General features: G+C 37.2%; 1 protein-coding gene across 1 annotated transcript in view; it reads right to left on the bottom strand.

Moving 5' to 3' along the window:
- SORCS2 (sortilin related VPS10 domain containing receptor 2) overlaps positions 1 to 21,217 on the bottom strand; it is a 529,534-nt gene that overhangs the window by 30,616 nt on the left and 477,701 nt on the right. Inside the window, exons 14-18 of the mRNA XM_053975679.1 lie at positions 20,383 to 20,490; positions 7,143 to 7,263; positions 5,735 to 5,868; positions 5,034 to 5,162; positions 3,107 to 3,278 (exon numbers count right to left, since the gene is read on the bottom strand). Coding sequence (XP_053831654.1) covers positions 3,107 to 3,278; positions 5,034 to 5,162; positions 5,735 to 5,868; positions 7,143 to 7,263; positions 20,383 to 20,490 — 664 coding nt within the window. The remainder of the gene's footprint in view (positions 1 to 3,106; positions 3,279 to 5,033; positions 5,163 to 5,734; positions 5,869 to 7,142; positions 7,264 to 20,382; positions 20,491 to 21,217) is intronic.

Below are 21,217 nucleotides of genomic sequence, written 5' to 3'. Positions count from 1 at the left end.
TGCTTAATAAAGCAGATCACTGAGCTGAGTTTGGGAAATGGTTTAAAAGTCCAGTCAAATAATCCTGTCATGTCAAATAGCTCATGAAATTTATAATTCATAATACTGCTGTTAAGTGCTCCTTTAAGTGACACTGTTCCTAAATTCAGGCCTAAAGTACCACAAGGCTGATACCATTGTCAGAGGACAAACATGTCCATCACTTATGTTGTCATGGCTTAGCTGCCCAAGAGAGAAATCAGGCCTGTGCCACATGGACTGGTCATTTGGATGCAGTCAAAGGAAAATTGGTTTTAGCTGTGAGCAGCAGCACTTTCTCAATACTACTGGCAGCACTGCCTGAGCAAGTGGCCCCGATTCCTTGACCTCCAGCAGTGTGGATGTCCCTGCTTGCTTCCCAGAGATCATGGCCATCCCAGCCTTGCAATTCAGACAGGCTGCAAGGCCAGGCTTTGTAGAAAAGTCTCTTTGTTGTGGAAACATAAGTATTGATTTCAAAATCTTCCTTGCCTCTAGGAAAGGAATGTATACATCCATATGCTGGTCAAGTGACATGAAAGGCCATCAAAGCAGAAAAGGATTGACATTAAAGTATTCAAAAATCACTTTATTTCTCCAAAAGCCATTCTCTGAAATGCTTTATTTCAAAATTTAATCCTAAAAGGCAGCACTAATGTAATTATTTTCACAATGGCAACGATCAGTGATTGCAATAATCTCCCCACAGAACTGGTGAATTACCCAGAGTTGGACACTTCTAAGATTTAGCAGGACAGGTGCCAGGCATTTTATCCAGCCCTATGCCTTTCCCAAGAGAGGTTGGACCAGATGATCCTTGAGATCCCTTCCAACCTGTCAATCTATATTTCTATGATTCTTTGAAAATCAAAGGAGGTATCATGCCTAGAACCTACCTGCCATTACAAAAGGAAGGAAAACATACTATTATTTCCTCCTTTTATTATTTTGTAGTGTGGATGATTTTCTTCTATGTTTTATCACATGAAATAACGTTGCTTATAAAGTTAAAAACTACCCATAATAAGGAACTGGTAGGATTATCAAATACTTAAGCACTATATTTCAAAACACATAAAGGGCTGTGAAAGCATCTTCATTGCGAATAGTTTTTTTTCCCAAATAATGTCTTTCTTTTGACAATAGAATAGTAGAATTTTGCAGAGGAGATAATATGTTATTAAAGTTTAAAGCAGAAGAGATATTTCCTTGCCAGCAATGTGTTAGTAAGTGGAATCTCTTTAGATGACATTAGCTTGCATACAATTCTTGTTCACTCTGTCTAATGCTAACAAGTGTACATGCATATTTTTTCCAGGTGAGACAGAAACCAGCATTGAAAGACAGTAGAGGAAGGTTCTATTAATGTTTTATTCTAATAACTTCCCTCATGTAAAGATGAGGGTGCTTTTGTCAAAACACCAAGGTATTTCTATTTCCTGACCAGTAAAGACAGAGACTGGAGAGACAGCAAAACAGTGACAAAGGGAAAAGGCAGATAAATCTATAAGGAATTGGGGCTTTCACTTCCATAAAAAATAGAAGATTTTCATGACATTATTTATTCATATATTCAGCCAACAAAATTTGGGGAAAATTATGATCATGATGGTGTATTTAGTTGCTATTATTATTTCTAAGGACAATTGCAAACTGCCCAAATGTGGCAGAAGCCTGCTTCCTTTCCTCTCTGATGTCTGGTATTCCTGCACCAAGCAACATGCATTCACAGAAACTAGCAAATTAATTTTGTTCACCAGAGAAAGTAGTATGTTTTGGTTTGTTGTAGGAGAGCTGATTCTTAAATTCAGTAATTGTTACAAATTCTCATTAGACTTTGTCATACAGATTAAGTCCTAAGCAACGCTCAGGACATTTGAGTTTAAATATTATTCTTAGCCATAGAGGGCACCAAACTGCTATATTTCTTCTGATGTATGGAGCAAAGACTTCACCAAAAGACACAGCAAGGGATTCTCTTCAATATCCCTTACTTCTGGAGATTTGTGAATAATTTTAAATGTTTTTCATACTGCCACAGAGATTCATGAAAGCTTCAATAGGAAGAAAGTCAAACTGCCAATCAAAATCATTAGAGTCCAAACTGTAACCAAATGCTCTAGGCTTACAATAAACATTTCCAAACAAACTCTAAAAAGAGAAGGCAGCAGGACTTGCCACACAAACTGGTGGGGCACTGCACACACTGGGACACAGAGCCTGCAAAGTATTAAGCAGCCCAGTGTTCTGCACGTAACCTTCTTGATTCTATTACAGAAATAAATCCCAAGTGCTCGATTTGTACAGCACAGGTTTGCCAAAATGTGTGAACTTTCTTCAAGTTCTTGAAAACTAGTGGGGTTAGCCAGGATTACAATACTCTGGTAACCTGAGCAGAGCAGTTATAGCTTAATGCTAAAAAACAAGCATGAGAAAACAAACCCATGGCAAACAATTAATCCAAAAGCTACTCACTGCTGCTGGTCAGGGTCTTAGCGAATTGTTTCTCAATAAACAGAAAAAAACCCATATCTTTGGCAACATAACTAATATATAATAAATATTATATATAATATATATAATAAATATTATAAATATTATATATATAATATATATAATAAATATTATATATATAATATATATAATAAATATTATATATATTATATCAGCTCTTATGCTGAGCTATTTGCTGATTTCTGTAATGCTTTGCCTCATTCCTTTCTGAAAGGCTGATTCTCAAAAACACCTAAACCTGATTATTAAATGTTGTCTCCATTTTTGTTCTTCTCTGATACAGCAGTTGAAATTTTCAGTCCAAAAAGACTTTGGTAATCCAGTTACTCTGATTTTCCAAGAAACCAGTGCCTTTTCTGCTGAGGAGACAAATCTTGTTCTGTGGGTAGAATCTGGAGGTTCACTGAGTTTACTGGCTTATCTTATTCACTTGAAATCAAGTTTCAGTATTTACAAAGCTGTTAATCTTTGTCTCAAGCACAAATTAATCTTCATTCAGCAGCAAAACAGGTAGGAATGAAACTAACTCTAAAATCAGCGATTCAACTTCCATGTAGCCAATGTTTATTACTACCTGCTCTTGTTGGACAATGAAGGTGATGTCTTCCCCAGGCCTAACAGCCAGACTTTCTTCTCTGATGCTGATCTGTAGTCCCTTGGGAGCAATCAGTGGACACATATGGTGTGCTAAGTTCTGCTGCAGGTCTACTCCACCTTCACACACATTAGAAACAACTTTCCTGTACCTGCAAAAACAGTAAACAGTGGGCACAGTGAATTGGAGGTAAGCAAAAGAGTGCCAGCAAAGGCACCAAATGCATGTGTGATTGAGGCTACTGCATTTTTCTTGGGTTCACAAAGACAAGATTGCAAATTATCAAAGCCAACTAACAATGCAAGTACTTTCATTGGGGGTACTTTCATTGCCTTCAGTAGGGGAAACCCACTAAAGAAAGAGGATGTGGAGTGTGGATGAGAATTTCACTTGCATGCATTGGAAGAGTCTGTGTTTTCCAACTTAGAAACATGCCTGACTAGCCCTCAGGGACCTAGACAGTCTGCTGTCTTCTCTGTCATCCCCTTTTCTAATATCCAAGTCTTCAATGCTCTAGAGATCTGAGTTCAAATCCCAAAGATCAGAAAAAAATTAGACAAAACAGCTTCTACAGAAGCTTCTAACCCAGAACTAATTGCTTAACTGCTGCTTCCAAATCTGTTTCTTAAAATACTTAAAGCATTTGTTTAATATAACCAAATAAAAGAGTGAAAGGACTCACACTTTTAAAGTGCTAATAATGAAATAGTCGGATGTGTACAGTAATTATTTACAAATCACTTTCACACAGGTATGTTCTTTTTAAACATCTTTACAGAGTTATATTTCATTCTTTTGAATTCCCACTCTGTATATCACAGCTGTCAGCCCCAACCCAAAAGGCAGCATTTTCCTCTGTAAGGTAAATATACACAGAGACTGTGATTCTATTGCCAGATTGGACAATTCAGCATTTGGTTCTCATCTCCACAACTGACTGTGATGGTGTTATGATAAGCTAGAATAGATGCCAGCTGCAAGTTATTCTCAGCACAGACGTCAGACTACATTGACTACATTGTACTGTATATTCTATGCAGTATTGTTTATAGTTACTAAAGTTTTCCTTTGATTCTGAGTGTCCCATATGGGCAGGAAAAGAATCTATTCTCCATAGAACTCCTTGCCCTTATGGAAGTGAGAAACTTGGAAATTTTGTGAGATGTTGCCGGTTCCTCAGATTAATTCATTGGATCCAAACTGAAAATTACTCTGAACCCAAGAAATGAGCTAAAAGACTATGAATGAACATCCCTATCAGAAATGTAATAATAGATACAAAATATTACCAAAAAAATTAAGATTTTGAAAAGACAGCTCCGCCTCTTCTCAAATGGATTCATTTTTAAACTGCTGTGAACATGCAAAGCAATATTTTTCTTTCATCAGTTAATAGGAAGCTTCTGCTCATGCTCTAAGTCAGAATCAGAACTTTTCCATTTCCCAGTTTTTACAGTTTGCCTTGTTTACATTTCATAGAATTACAGACTGGTTTGGGTTGGAAGAGACCTTAAAGATTATCTCTTTCCAACCCCCCTGTCATGGACAGGGACACTGTTCACTAGATCAGGTTTCTCAGAGCCCTATCCAACCTGGCCTTCAACACTTCCAGAGATGAGAAATCCACAGTTTCTCTAGGCAACCTGTGCCAGTGCCTCACCACTCTCACAGCAAAGAATTTTTTTCCTATTATCTAATCCAAACCTTCACTCCTTCAGTTTAAAGCCATTCCCCCTTGTCCTATCAGTATGTGTCCTTGTGTAAAGACCCTCTCCAGCTCTCTCGTAGATTCCATTTAAGTATTTAAATATCAATTTCTTTCAAATCACATTTGAGGCTACTGGTTGAAATATTTTCCTCCTCTCTAGAAGCCTCATCATGCCCATGAAATGCAAAATCAGCTTACCCAGTGCTGCTGGTGTATGCCTGCCCCAAAACACAGTCTTCAGGAGGTGCTTCTGGGTTAAACCAAAAGTCAGCAAAGCATTTGCTCGACTCCAACTTCAGAGGTGCAGAGCGCTCAAACCCATAATCACTGAAAAACAACACCAAACGTGTTACTATTCCCACTTCACTCTGCAATCCTGTTTGGGGTGAATGAGACTAAATTTTTCAAAGTAAATATATTTTTTCAGTGTTATTCTACTAGATGAACATAGAAATTGATGAAGCAAATTCTGTTCTAATTTCAGTGGGAGTTGTGTACACTTGGGGGAAAAACTGATTGCAATTACTTTGTCAGTTCTGAAAATTGGTAAAAAGAGATTTTTTTTTTTAAGGTTTCCTTTGACACTCAGACTAACCTTTTTTTTTTTTTTTTTTTTTTTTTAAGCTTGCCTTTAAAATTAATTCAATGGTCATTTTTCAGGTCTTGATCAATAGAGAAAAACATCAGGATTTGTTCCATCAGGTGAAACAAATACTTAAACATGTCAACATTTTTAAACAAATGTAAATGTAAAAGAAACCTGTTATTCAATAAAAGGTTGCCTATTTGCTTATACATGAATATGTAGGAACAAGGGCAAAAGGAGGAAAATAAACCTATCTCAAACTCTACGTAAATATTTATTAGAAATAAGTCAAAAGGCCCACAGACAGACTCACCATAAGAAATCAGTGTTCACACATTCACAAACTTTGGATGTGAGAGCTGATGTGAAACTTTTCCCTTTAATGCACCATGATGAAATCTTCCTCTTTCGAAAGCTTCTCTGCTGGCCCATGATGCAACGATCACCCTGAACAGCAAAGCACTGGACTTATTGCAACAGAACCTCCACAAACAGACCTTGTGTTGTCCTGAGAAAGGCTGGTCTTACTGTCAAGACTATAACCTTACCAACCCTCTGATCATCAGATATATAGGTATAGAAAGCCTTCATATCCACTGCTGTCCACTAACAGGTCATTACAGAGTTGTAACACAGGCTATATTTCCAGGACACAAATCTGAAGATGCACGTCAAAATGCAAGTGCAATTTATGTTTCATGAGTGCCCAACCTGTGTGCAAAGCTCAGAATGGCCATTTAAAAATTTCATCTGGCTGCAGATATCTGAATTTCTCTATATAATCATATCTCATGTTGGCTGTCCACCTGAAACACCAACCATGTGGACACAGAATAAACTCTCTCCATAAGCACTCCACTGGTAACTGGACAGCTGCAAGTACTCTGTCAAAGTCATTTTAGAAGTTTCTAATTTTTGAAAGATATTTCAATGTCAATACCCAAAGATACTGTTACTCTTTAGGCTCAGATCTGTGTAACATTCTTTGTATACATACAGCAGCCCCAAACAAGAGGTGTAAAATTAGGCATGAGAGCTAGCAAATAAGAGCTGGAGTAACACTGAGTAGCATGCAAAAAATAAACCAACCCTGGTAGAAGAAGCAGAACATAAAAATTAGAATGATTATGAATAAATATGATGTGTTCCATTTAATAAAAAATCCCACCACATATTGGTCTCTTTAATCAGTACATTGTACAGAGAATTTAGCTTCCAAAAAGTCGATGTGGCCAGAGCATCATGATTAGCACAGCCTTAGTGCATTACTGCAGAAAGGGTATTGCCCAAAACAACTGGACTCTCTTATGTGATTGGTCCACTGAGATCCTAAATTACTTCTGGAATGGACTTTACTTATGGCAATTTATATATGAGTATGGTATGTGGTCAGGAAGTTGGCAGAACATGACTGCATGTTGAAATTGTTTCAATCAATATTACACACTTCACTTTATGGGACATGCTTCCCAATCCAACAAGACCACCTATTATTATGGCAGCCCCCAGATATACTTCTGCCTTTTTTGGGACACAGATCACACAACCAAAGGGAACACAAAATCCTCTCTGAGTTTAAACTCCAGTGAAATCAGCATAAGGAGACTAAGCCGGGGGTGTAGCATCCAAATTCAATTTGGAAACATTTTCTCAGCACACAACTCTATAGGAATCTGAAAGCTATGGAAAAGTTTTGTCAGTTAATATAAAACCATGAATACCTGCAGATTTGTGAGTTCCCAAGACTCATAGTCTTCATCAGTGCACTCCCTGGGGAAGGATGGTCTGAAATCCACCTTCACCAGTTCCCAGTCTGAACGGTAGCTGATATGTCCAAAGACTCTGAACAAAAGACCAAAAGGAAACTTACTGCAAAGAAATACCATACAGCTGAGATTCAAAATTTCAGTCCTATCTTTTCCTATCCACAGCCATAGTTCTTTGCTAAAAGTTCCCAGGTTAATTTTTTTCTTCCACTTTTACTCCTCTTCTATGAAGAATGAGTTGTGAGGAACCATTTTCAATGGTATGAAGCTTTACAATGAAGTGATATAATGCATATGTTAAAGATTTTTCCCTAGCAAACTATCCAGAAATTTAATAGGGAATAATATTTTCTAATTTGGAATAAAAATTTTTGTCTTGACTATTATCTTGCTATGTGAAACAGACAGAGCTCTGATTTTGACTGGAAGTTCAGATCAGGGAGCAGAATCCCAGATCACAAGAGTCAGTTTCCAGCTCTGCCACTCATTCCTTATGATTTGCAATTTCTTCAGTTGTTTTTGTTGTGGGATTTTGTGTTAATTTCTACAGTCTTCAGATTGTAATGTGCTATTGTTAAGCTCACAGCATTATCATGATATTCTATTAATTTCTTAGGAATAAACTACATCTTCACATTGTGCTGGAGAACTCAGAGTCTCTTCTTCATTTCAGATAGTTCAATGCATAACAAAAACCAGCCACAAACTGTACAATTTTTGTGTGTGTGGGGGTGGGGGGGAAGAAAAAAAAGAAGGAAATCTCATTACTTTAAAAAACAAGCTGCACTTTCAAAGCAGACAACGTTTTTTAACTCAGAATCTTTATTTCCAAAACAGAATGGGTATGTATGACATCCAACAACAAATTAGAAAGGATAAAGACTCTTTTTGGGCAAAAGTAAAATGTATTTGTGGTTTGTATCAGGCTTATGTGACTTACTTGCCAAAGAATTTAAGGTTAATTCTGAAGCCAACAATTTCTGTGCAGTTCATACTGCACAGAGTTCATATTCCAAGCTTTAGTATCATTGTCCAAAGTAATTAATTCCTTTTGTTTTGCCCTCAGCTTTGTCCAAATCCAGGCACAACAGGAACAGTACAGTTTTACTAAAAGCATTCTGCAGTGCCCAGTCATTTCTCTTGTCCTGAATTCCAGGTTCAGATTGGAACTGGAGTAGACCAGAAGTGATTGATTCTCTACAGCACAGAGGCAATATACAAAGCATGTTCCCTGAATTCTACCAAAAAGGCTGAAAAATAGTTCACAGAGACTAAAGATGTACAGTGATTTCCCCCTTTCCTTTCTGGTGTCTTTGCTTCCCCTCTACAACAGAGAGATGTAGATATCAATAGGTTATTGCTCACACTGCTCACATTATAATGACTGGACAACCCAGGCTCACAGGAAACCACACCACAAGCACTGCAGTTAATGAAACACAAACATGTGCATTTAGTTTGTATGTCTTACTCTTTTCTTGTAAGGCTCTGAGATTAAAGGACTTGGATGATCTAATTCCTTTCCTTCTAAATGTACTTATGGCTCAGAAGTAGAAGCAATACACACAAACTAAAAAATGTGTCTCAGTCCACTGGCTGTATGTGCACATAGGTGTGTGGTCCCATTTCTCTCATTGAGCCTAAGGGTTTGGTTCTTTTTTCTGGTTCAGCTGGGTCCTGAGAGCTGCTGTCACCATATAATCTTATTCACTGGTAGTTACATACTCAATAAAGTGTCTACTTAGGTGGTCTCTTGCTTTTTCCACAATGCCTGTTTCAATATGACTAGGTTTGCTGACAGACGTGAAGTGTCTTTGTATGCAAAATACCTGCACCTCCTTTCTAAAATCTTTGTTTCTCCATACAAGGTACTAACATAAGGCAGATTTCACCATGTGCTTATGCCACTACCTACCTCAGAGATTGCTGCTCCAGACATCACAAAACTTCACAAATTTACTACATTTCTTTTATTAATTCATTCATAAAAAATACATTCAAGTGCAAGTAGCCAAGTCCTGTTAAAGCTTTACTCCTGCCTCAAGAAAAGTATTTTCAACAGAACAAATGAAATTTTCTCCATTCGTGTTAACTATCTCAGGCAGATTAGTCAAGGAAAGAGGACGAAACGGGATTGTGTTTTGAGTTCAAGGCAGAACAGAATAATGACATTCTCCTGAAAACATAATCTCTGAACTACTATTAATGATCTTTGAAATCTCATGAGGGTGATTCCAAATAACTGTGGCAAGGGAAAAATGTTGCTTATATATATAAATATGCACACACAACCACACATACACATTTATATGTATATATAGAACCAGAGATATAAAGGAGCAAAACAGAGCTCAGAGAGTTAGAGAATTAATTTTGATATCCACAGAGATATCAAAGAAATTATTGAGCTATCCACTTCTAAGCACCTTGGAGATAATTAAAATGATAACAAACAGCTACTACAGATTTATCAAAACCAAATCATGTCAAACTAATGCAATTTTCTCCTTTTACAAGGTAACTAGCTTAGTGGATAAAGGAAAGAAAAAAATGTAGCATATTTTGACCTTTGTTAAAACTGTTACACATTTCTACCTGACATTGTCTCAATGTAAAAAAGAAAACAGTGCAGATAAAATCACAGTGCAGAGGAATGGAAATACATATTGAATTAGAAGAATTCATTTCCAAAAGGTAGTTGTCAAATAAAGAATATTTTGAGATATGTATCACAAAGATATGATGGGTCCACAGCCAATATTTTCATTAACAATTATAGTCAAATGAGAAAGACAAAAAAATTTGCAGGTAACACATGAGGAAGGGAGTGGACATTGACTGATGGAAGCAATGTTCAGAAATCAATATGATGACATATTCCAAAACCAAGCAGAAAGTACTGGAATTAAAACAAGAATGCAGTGTTGCTGCAAAATAAGAAAGACTAATTCTAAGTTGCATTCAGAACTCGAAAACAGAAGACATGGAGGAAATTACTTTGATAAACTTGGCACTGGTAAAGCCTCTGGAAGAATATTGTGTCTAATTTTGGATTTTATATGCATATTTACAGACCCACTAAAAATGAATTTGAAGAGGGGCAAAATGACTCATAAGCTGCTTAGAAAATGTAACCAATGAAGAATGATTGAAAGAATTGGGTTTTTCACTGGAATAGATAAAGCTGAGAAGCACAACAAAATGTTTGCCGAGTCTTGTTATAAAGAGCTGTCTTCAAAGAGACCTGGAGGAAGGGCAAGAAAGATGAAGGACAAGGATAAACTTAAAGGATACAGACACATTATTCTCTAATCCCTTCTCCTCAGTACTGGTGAGTTTACATGTGAAGTACTGGGTCCAGTTCTGGGCTCCCCTGTACAAGAGATGCAATGACTGGAGGGAGTCCAGCAAAAGGCTGTGAAGGTGATGAAGGGGCTGGAGCAGCTCTCGTAAGAGGAGAGGTTGAGAGAAGTGGGACTGTTCAGCCCAAAGAAGAGAAGGCTCAGGGGAAACTGTCAAAAACTGTCTATAAATACCTGGAGGGAAGATACAAAGAAGATTCCTTGCTAGGATTGGAGCCAGGTCTTCAGCAGTGCCCAGTGACAGGACCAGAGGCAACAGACTCCAAATGAAACACAGGAAGTCTTCTCTGAACACCAGGAATCAACATTTCTGCTGTGAGGGTGCACCATTACAGGTGCCCAGAGAGGCTGTGAATCTCCAGCCTTGGAGGTATTCAAAAGCCATCTGGGAATAGCTCTGTGTGATTGGCTCTGGGTGCGTCTGCGTGAGCAAAGGGGTTTGACCAGAGGTCAAAGTTCTGACCTCAATGATTTTATAATTCTAGAATTCTGTATAAGTAATGATTCAAGATGTTGAAGTTGTTTATTCTGCCCCACTAGAGTGAGAAATTAGAAAATATCAGGATTATAGACAGAGGTTAGATAAATATTGCCCACTTCCACACCTTATAATGATAGAAAAACTATAGAAATTACTCTGGAAATTATGCAAAATCTACTAGGATAATATGGCAGCTATGTAAAAACCATACATGCAAACAGCAAAGTCACTGTTTCAGGGGGTGAACTGTCACATTCTCTTTTGTGGATTTCTAGGAGAAGACTGAAATAATATTTCTGCATGTTAGTCCAGCCTCTTGGAAAAAAAAAAAACAAACCCAACAAAAACTCCCAAAAACTCATTTCCATCATTTCCATTATGGCTGTTCTGATTCTACAGACTGAAGACATGTTCTCACAGAGCACAGTAATAACACCAGTGTTCCCAACATTCTCTGGCTTAAACAAAATCCCAAAGATTTAAGAAAGTGTCCCAGTACAGTCACAAACTCCATTAAAAATGCAGACATACAGCTTTGTAATTCCTAGGGTAAATTTTCCAAGGAATGCAGCATTTTACACACATCCACTTTAGCAAACTCTTTGGAAAAAAAAGTCTTAATGATTATTAATGCTGTTGCTGCAGTAGCATGTGTTGCAGACACCTCACATGAGCACATTTAAATGTACTACTAAAGATCACTAGAATAAAAAAGAAGTATTTTTCAAAGTAACTAAGGCAGGTATTAAGTAGGATTCAATGGATTAGACAAAAATATGAGCTACAATAAAGCAATATATAACAGCAATCACAATATAATTGCTCAGGTGCAAAATATATAATATATATGATGAATAAAATCATATGAATGAAAAAAACTGGAATGGTGCAGCAAGTGTAACTGATGACTAGAAGTTATTTATCAAGATTATAGCAATTTATAAGCTACTAAAACCTTCTTCTTGATTAACTATATTTCATTAGAAAGCCATCAAATCAATTCTGTTGAAACTATAAAAGATTATGCTGTGATAAATAATTTTTGGAAGAAATTCCAATTACCTTGGAAATTAATTTAATTTTATTTGCAAGAATTTAGGATCCATAATTTTAACTTCAGTGTTTCAGTTGCCATAACAACTTTGTACATTTGTTCCTAGTTCATTTATGAGCACATAATTTTTTAATTTGATTGCATCATTTGATAGATAAGACAGTTTAATGCAGTTTTTAAGCTAACTCATTTAAACTATTTGCTGGAGGATTGCTGGTTATTTCTGTTCCTGATAAAGCTCATAATCAGGCAGAGTTAATTTACCAGAAATTATATGCAATGATAATCTTTTCCAGTAAATTCTGTTCAATAGACAAGACCTATTCAATAGAGACTCCTTGTTCAGGTGAGCAGTAGTAGCTGTGTCATCTCCTGCCTGTGTGTTTTGCTTTACTCATGAATACCTGAGAACACTCAAAGACCTCAGAGTGGCAGGAGTGATCCTGCAGGACTTCCCCACCAAGGTCACAGAGGTCACATGGGGAATTTATTGAGATGTTTAATGTAGCAACTAAAACTGTGCAAGTTTCACAGTTGTACTGAGGACAAGTGATGACAATTTTGTGATGCACAGTCACTTTTGTTTGAAATCAGAAGCCTCTTTCATTCTAGACTCACTGCCTTAATCTCCAAGTGCTGCACTGGCTTTTGCTCTGCTCTATATGAGTTTGCCATCAACTGTGATGTTCAGAACAGGACACTGTAGCAGAGTGTCTGCACAGTGATGAGCTACCCTGTTGGCATACTCTGCTAAATTCATATGCCACTTGGGGGTGGCCTCTAGTTTTTTTTGAAAGTGACTTCAAAAGTATAGAGCTACTGACAGTAAAAGCTAGGATTTGAATCAGGGTCTGCTGAGGGCCCCACATACAGGTGATATGGGCAATCCCAAGGGCTCTCTCTTGGATAATATGTCTAAATTTCTCTGGAGAGCACCTAAACAAAGCTGTCCAAGCATGTACTCGAAATTCTTTACAGATCTAAACCTCAGTAGCTACCAGTGAGTATATGATGAAGCTGGGAAAGGAAACCACACTATGAGAGATGCTAGTTAATTGTTTTAACAATTCTTTCTGTCTCCTTTTAAATGGAAGCAGTCACACAGCTTTGTAAAAAAATTATATTTATACCTTGTTCCATATATGAGGTCTCCTTTACAGCAGTAAATCATATGAGAAGGAAATAGAATGATCAGTGAACTTATTGTTTTGTATATTTTTTAACTCTCAGACCTCTCTACTAATAACACAATTGCAATTTCAGATTAAATATTCAATCTACCTTACAGTTCACTAGATATCAAAGACCATTTACATTAAAAAACCATCGTGTTTCTCAGTGATCTTCTACATAAAAGGATTAGTTAGAAGTCTCTTGTCAATTCATGGTGAGTTCAAAGAGCTGAGTCCTTTGCTCCACATAGACCTTTACTACAAATGATGACAATATCCATGAAAAAGCAAATAAATGTGACAATCTTCTTTTTTGTTCTGCCTGTTGTGGTTCATATTATTACGGTGTCTTTGAACATAGAGCAAGACATGCCAAATCTCTGTAGAAATGACCTAGCTGAGGAGTAAAGTGATGAGATGGTGGCATGGAAGGATGTACTTTAGTATAGCCACTGCCAACAGGTAGTGCTCTCCTTAACTCACAGGAATAACATTATTAATGGAAGACTTTCCAAAGGGATATGGGTTGGCAGAGACAGCCATGAATATGTCCTACAGTGATATTTAAAGCCTACTATTTTCAAAAGAGAAAATGACAAGTGAATCTTTATTAGATGAGCTTTCTTTCCAACAGTTGTCTTTGCCTCCATTACACCACTGTAAAATCAACAAAAACCTAGATAAGCCAGAGGGTTCCTTCTGGTAAAATGGATGAAAGTAATGTGAGATTCAAGCTGCAGTCTGTTACACATCAAGATTATAATTCAGCATATTTTTCTAATTCTCCAAAAGAACATAGCAGAGGTCACATTTTAGTGGCCTTCCTAAATTGCAGCTACAGAAATGATGAATGCTTCCATGTGCAAAAGCAGACACCTGCCTACATAAAGCAACTGCACATAAATATGCTTGTGTATACAGGAGATCATGTGCAAATATGCTGAGACATTCATGATTTAAATGTCTTAAACTACAAACACATGCATATACTTAATACACTAAAGAGAAGAGTAGGGTTTCTTGGTTGGGCTTTTTTTTTTTTTTTTTTTCTGCCAAAGTGAAAAATGAAGGGAGGAAACAATTTAGTTGAAATTGAACCAAAATATGTTTTTTCATTGTTTCCTGCTCCCATAAGCTAATAATTGCCATTCATTCTTTAATGCCAAAACATCTTGGTTTTAGCTCTTTGGGGGAAAAAGAACAGAAATGAATGCTTAGTTTCTCAGAAGTGCTGGGGAGAAGCAGAATGAGGGTGTTTCCACTTCATCCAGGAGTTCAGTAGCTCCATGATATTTGTGAATTACAATTTGTTGAATTACATCCAACATTTTTCCCCATCTATTTGATAAATTCCTGTCCAAGAAAAACCTTTTAACATGTATGCTGTTTGGAAAAAAATGCAGATTTAGTGCCTAGCCTAATGTCTTATGCAGAAGTAAATACAAGGTGGACAGTGAACAAAATTGTTTAAAGAGAAACATATGACACTGTAGAGGATAGCTTTTACATAATTTGACTCTCTGTTTTCATCTTACTTAAAGATCAAATTAATTTGGGAAACTTGCAAAATTTTATTATTCCTTAGCTAATACTCTCTTTCCTACTCATATATTTAAAAAACAAGTCTCATCATAATTAGAAATTCTTAATTCAGACTTCACCTAGCAGAGTTAGAGTTAATAGATTACAGTCATCTAAATTGTGCTTCCTTAATTTTGAGAGCAAAATATAGTTCAACGCCCCAGCCAAAAGTAAATAAAGTGTTAAAAAAATTTAGTTGTTGTCTAAGTTTGTAATGGTTATTTATTTGAAATAGAAACTAAAAGGGAAGCATAGTTAGAGGATTAAAGCTTCAGGCATTCTCTTTGACAAAGGCTTAAAATTACACAAAGCCTATTCTGAATGAAAAAGCCACATCACCCTTTTCTGTCCTCTCCTCCTGTAAATAGGGACAAGGTGATAACAGATTCTTACAGAACACGGATTCCTAATTTTCAGTTCCTCTTACTCAAATATATTAACAGATCTGTCCTAAAAAATGTATTAAATATGGGTTTTAAAGTGACACTGAAAGCATCCTGTTCCTGTGCTTCTGACTACAATACGAAACTGTAAGGAAAGAAATTTAAAAAGCAAACTTTACCCACTAAACTTCTTTTGAGCAGAGGAAGAGACCAGGGCAGTACCAGGTCTTGACTCCAAAGTCACAAGTTGGTGGTGACACTGCAATGCTTTGACTTGCTCTGCTAACATCTGTGTCCACAGAGGTGACAGCAAAAGCATTAGGTTTGCTGCTAAACAGAGATCTGTACATCTGCATTAGCTGATATCTAGATTAGATGGCAATAGAATAAGCAGTTTGCTTTTCCAATGCTTTTTTCACCACGTTTCCTCTATCTACTCTCAGATAGGTTCCTTCTCATGCAGAGAGCAGAACAACCATTTCATACCTGAGCAATGATTCTCATTCAGGACATTAACTAGTTGAAAAGAAAACCTAGAATTTGCCTTCAGAAATCAGCTATTCTCCAACATAATAAGGCTTTACCTACCTTTTATAGGTGTTGCAATATGAGAAAGTCAGTAGAGAAGAATTCTAAACACAGAGAAGTACCTTCACCTAGTAAGATACTCAAAGAGAACAGGAAAAGGAGTGTGCTGCTACGTGTGACATTAAGTTCCACAAAGTACATGTAATGTTGACTGTTATCGATATTGTTATAGGTGAGGTTGACATTCCTAGCAGAATCAACAGATACAAAAATCCAAACAGCTCTGCCTAATATCTAACACCTATTAATATTCACCTAGTTGAGTAAGTTAAAATTGGACTATCTTCCTGTTTCCATGATCACCCAGGAACCCAAAAGGAACACAATGGGCATTCAAGACAGCAAAACCTGTATGCAGGAGCTCAGAGATGTCATAAAGTTCCCAGCAGCATCCAAAGTTGTTTTTCTATAAGACAATACAAAAAAATAACCCTCTGGAAAAAATACAATTACCCACAAGGAAGATTTTGATTCTACCTGACATAAAGAAAAGCAGTTCTTTTATGTAACCTCTTATTGGCCTTTTAAAAGGGGCTATGGTCTGTGGTACTATGGTTATTGTGCCTACTGGGTTTACACTGAAATCTAAATAACCTGGTTTGGGAAACCCTCCCAGAAGCTGAGATGTGATTTAGAAGCGTTTTCAGCAGGTTTGAAACTTTCATTACATTAACTATTTCCTCTGAAGAGGAACTTCAATATTTCAGACACACAAAAATTCTTCCTTTTGCATTGAGTTAGGACATTACTCAATGCAGTATTAGTGAGTAATTTTTCCAACTATAAAAAATTGTTCAGTATAACACTGGGTTGCAGTAACTTTCGTTGCTAAAAATTTAGAACAAAATAAAACCTACTAGTCCATGCACTATTTTGATGAAAATATACTCGTTGAGAAAATTTCTTAGCAAAGCTTACTTACTCATTTAGCAATAAATATTGGATTTGAGCTCCTCATTTAAGAGTTGATTTTTATACAGGTCAAGTTTCCTAAAATTAATGAATACTTTATTGCTTATCTTTCCTAAACTCCTAACTAGGTCTCTTTAGAAATGGAAATCTAGACAGATTGAAAACAGAATGATTTTCCTAAAGTTTTTGAATACTTTACTACTAAAACGCCTAAAAATCTTAACTAGGTCTTTTGCAGTGCACAATGGAATAAAATATATTTTTCTTAGCATTTGTATGTACATATCTTGAATACTGCAGGGGATTTCGATGAATGATTTAGATTAATGTTGACTGACAGATGACAACAGAGTTTTATAAAAACTTTTGACAAGTTAACATTTGGCTTTCCTCTCTGTTTTGAAGAAAACACAAAGCTTTCTGAAATGAAGACTTGAGGCAACCAGGTTCACATTTTCCCGTTTCTTCAGTAAAGCTTACGAGACCTCTTCATTTTGGAATGGAAAAGAGTCATGAGCAACATTCCTGAGGGGTCACTATTGGGATTAGCAGTGTTGAACACGTTTGCCAGAACATGGACAGTGGGATCAAGTGCTCCCTCAGCGAGTTTGCCAATGACACCGAACTGTGCAGTGTGGCTGGCACATTGGAGGGAAGGGATGCCTTCCAGAGGAACTTTGAAGGCTTGAGAGGTGGGCCTGTGTGAACCTCATGAAGTTCAACAAGGCCAAATTCAAGGTCCTGCACCTGGTTTGGGTCAATCCTAAGCACAAATACAGTCTGGGTGGAAGAATGAATTAAAAACAGTCCTCATGAGAAGGAGTTGGGGATGTTGGTTGACAAAAAGTCCAACATGAGCCAGCAGCATGTGCTCACAGCCCAGGAAGCCAAATTTATCCAGGGCTGCATCCAAAGCACTGTGGGCCTCAGGGCAAGAGAGCGGATTCTGCCATTCTGCCACTCTGTCCACTCTCATGAGATCCCATCCATAATGCTGCATCCAGCTCTGGGGTCCCCAACATGAGAAGGATGTGGAGGCGTTGGACCATGTCCAGAGAAGCTGTGGATACGCCATCCCTGGAAGTGTTCAAGGCCAGGCTGGATGGGGCTTTGAGCAATGATTCGAGTAGGTGTCGCTGCCCATGAGAGGAGGGGTGGAACTAAATCGTCTCAAAGGCCCCTTCCAACCCAAACCATTCTGTGATTTTATGATTCTTTGATTTTGGATAAATTAGGACAGAACTGGAATTCAAGCCACTTACAAGTCCAGTCAATATCTCAGACACCATACTGGAGAATAAGAAGTCTCTTACACACAGACTGACTTCAGTAGAACCAGGATTTTACCTTAACAGTCAATTTCAGGACACAAAAAATATTCTTTGACTCTTTTGTGACTTTATTCTAGAAGCTTTAAATTAAATACTGTCTATTCCTTAATTTTGCTGCACATTTTTTCAGTTATTACCTTCCCACTTCAGAATTATGCTATCTCTCCTAATATATGCAGATTTTGACATCATACTCTTTATTCAAAATTTTCATTTAAGCACATTCCATACCAAAGGAAGAAAATCAAATTCCACTACTAGGAAAATATATCAGACTAGGTCCTTGGCAATGGATTTGGGGATTCCTCAAGGTGAAAGACACTATTAATTTATTTCCATTGCCATTTACAAGTTCACCTTACCATGTTCTACTTGGAAGAAAATTCTATCTAACAAAATGAAAAGGTGGCATAGTTGATTTTTTTTTTTTTTTTTCCCCAGGGAATGTGTATTTCTCAAAAGCAACAAATCACTGTAGATTAAGTCAAGCATAATAACTTAGTACAAGTTTTCAGGAAAAATGAACTAAGCCAGACAGAATGACAAAAGGTCTTGACATGAAGTCAGACAGAGCACCACTGGGCTGACAACATCACCCTGAAGGTAAAACAGTCAAAAGCAGTGGGAGAGACAAGGAAGTTGATACAATGGCAACAATGAAACACATACTACAGGTTTATTTTTCTCATTGTCTTTAGAATCTGGTAGGAAATGTGCATGTGTCTTCATGGCCAGTCTGTGCTATTAAATGTTTGATGCTCTCCATGCTCAGTAAAACTAGCTCAAAAGTAAGAGCCTACAAGCCTGGCATTACACATTAGAGCCAGACTCTTGCTGTGCCTTTAGATATATACAAGTCATGTGATGCTTTTGTTGTCAACTTGGGCTCATGTACCAAATCTAGCTGCAGCTCTACATATTTTAGATAGATGATTTTAGAAAGGCATCGTGTTTTACAAGAGCTCTTTAGCCCATTTATCCAGATCTTCCAAGCACATCTTCACAGAATCACTGTTTTTAATGATACTTAATAAGGGAAAACACCCAAGTCCATAGCACACAGTTACCACACATAATTTTATCTGCCATTAAGTAAAGTTTGGGATAAGCTTTTGATCCATCTACTTTTACTGAAATCAATGGAAATCCCTCATTCAGAGGCATAAATGTCTCCATGTGGCATATATGATATCATAAATCTGTATTTGAGAGAAGAGGCAGGTGATGGGATAATACTGTTCTTCTCAGGTGCATAATGGAGGATAAATGGGGCAGTGAAGAAAGAGAAACAACCAACAGACCAAATCCCACCTCTGCACAGTGCTATGAGCTTGGCACAACGCTTTGAAGCACATTGGGCAGGATTTCTGTTTTGCTGAGGATCCTTTATACACTGGGCTAATAAGTTATTTTTCTCTGGGGAAAATGCTACTGGTACCTGTCAAAGGCAGCTCTATTTGCAGCTCTTGGGAGAAAAAGCTTGTCACGAGCACACTGAACTCCATATAAAGAATCACACAAACTGTTGCAATAGGAGCACACACAACAACCTGTGTGCATTGCCCTGAGTGCATTCCCCTCTCTGGCTGCAGGCAGCATGTGCCTTTCTCCCTGACTGGACAGGTGGTTTTTACTCTCAGACACTTATAAGCATTTATCCTAGAGATGGAGCAAAATGGTGCAGCTCAGATCCAGATGTCCCCAATCCTTTGGAAATAGACAGATACACAGGATAAACAATTCTGAGTTGCAGAATCTGGTTATTTTTAACTCTATTCACAGAATCTGCGTCTGTCACTGCACAGAATAAAAACAAATATTTGATAGCACAGTGCTTGGCTACATCAAGTACTGCAGTGCTATTTACTAAGACAACACTATAGTTTTTTACACTGTGAAGACAACAGATGTTTAACATTTTTGATGTCTGACTAAAAATCTGTAGAAAACAACAACAACAACAACAACAACAAAAAACAACAACAAAAAAACAACAACAAAAAAAAAAACAACAGAGGAAATACTTATTTTTCCCCTTGTAAAGCAGATTGTAAAGATTTGTAAAGCAGTCCTATTATTCCACTCTCCCCAGTGGTAGCTTTGCAAGATTTCATTTGAACATAATCTTTAAGATCTGAAATACTGCAGTCAGATGATTTCAAAGACAGGTTACATACCAGGGAGGTTCAGACATCTACTGTAAGTGTCTGTGTGACTGTGAGAAGCAAAAGCCACTGACTCAAGGACCATCTCAAACATGCACAGCTGAAAATCTATGCAAACGCATACACAGAGAGAGCCCTGAAAAGAGAGGCGGAACCAAAACCTTACGTCATGACCAGTGTCTCATCTCCAGGTTCACTAAGTAGTCCATCTACAAAGACAGAAGTGCTGGTAAAATTATGTGTGCTCCAGGTCTGGCCTTCATCTATGCTGAACCTGTAAAAAAAGCAGAAAAAGCTTTCATTTACAACTATTGGTATACAAAGCAGAATGTACTTTAAAAATCCCCTCACTACTAAAGCTTAGGATTTTCAATCACAAAATAGTGTGCCTACACAGTGCATGATATTAATGTGATCTTCTTTTCAACAACTTATCCAGGGATTCACATTTTTATGAGAAGGTGTAATAAATTTTCCACAAAAATAAAATTTCTCAGGTCGATTAAAAACTGAGCTCTGTCAACAAATTATCTTGCTACCTTGAAGATTCAAAAGCAAATTAATTAACATTTTATTCTTTCTAGTAGTCTCTGAGATATAGACCTGTTAAGCAGAGGCCAGTGAAACATGAGAGGCCAACTGCTAAAACATGGGAGGTGTACTAACTCCAGGCACCAGTATGAGGATGGCCCTTCATGGCTGCTACCATCCACTTAAACATTTGCTAAAGATACTGATGAATCAGCCAAACATATTTCAAAACATATTTCAAATATGCATCCCAAAACTTATAAGTCAAAGTCTCTTTTTTTTCTGTACACTTCCTTCAGGTCTTTTGGACAGTATGTTAATGATGGCTTTCACTCCAGATAACCAGGTACACAGCCTAGTTTCTATTCATGTATATAACACAATTCTGCAAAAATGAGCCAATTCACAAGTGATAAAGATGTATTTTTACATCTTTTAGTGTCTTTTTTAAAAATATATTTTTATGCTGA

The sequence above is a fragment of the Vidua macroura genome, chromosome 4 (genome assembly GCF_024509145.1).
Source record: "Vidua macroura isolate BioBank_ID:100142 chromosome 4, ASM2450914v1, whole genome shotgun sequence".
Lineage (NCBI taxonomy): Eukaryota > Metazoa > Chordata > Aves > Passeriformes > Viduidae > Vidua > Vidua macroura.
The sequence above is the reverse complement of the archived record's forward strand: the minus strand, read 5'-3'. Positions and strand labels throughout refer to the sequence as shown.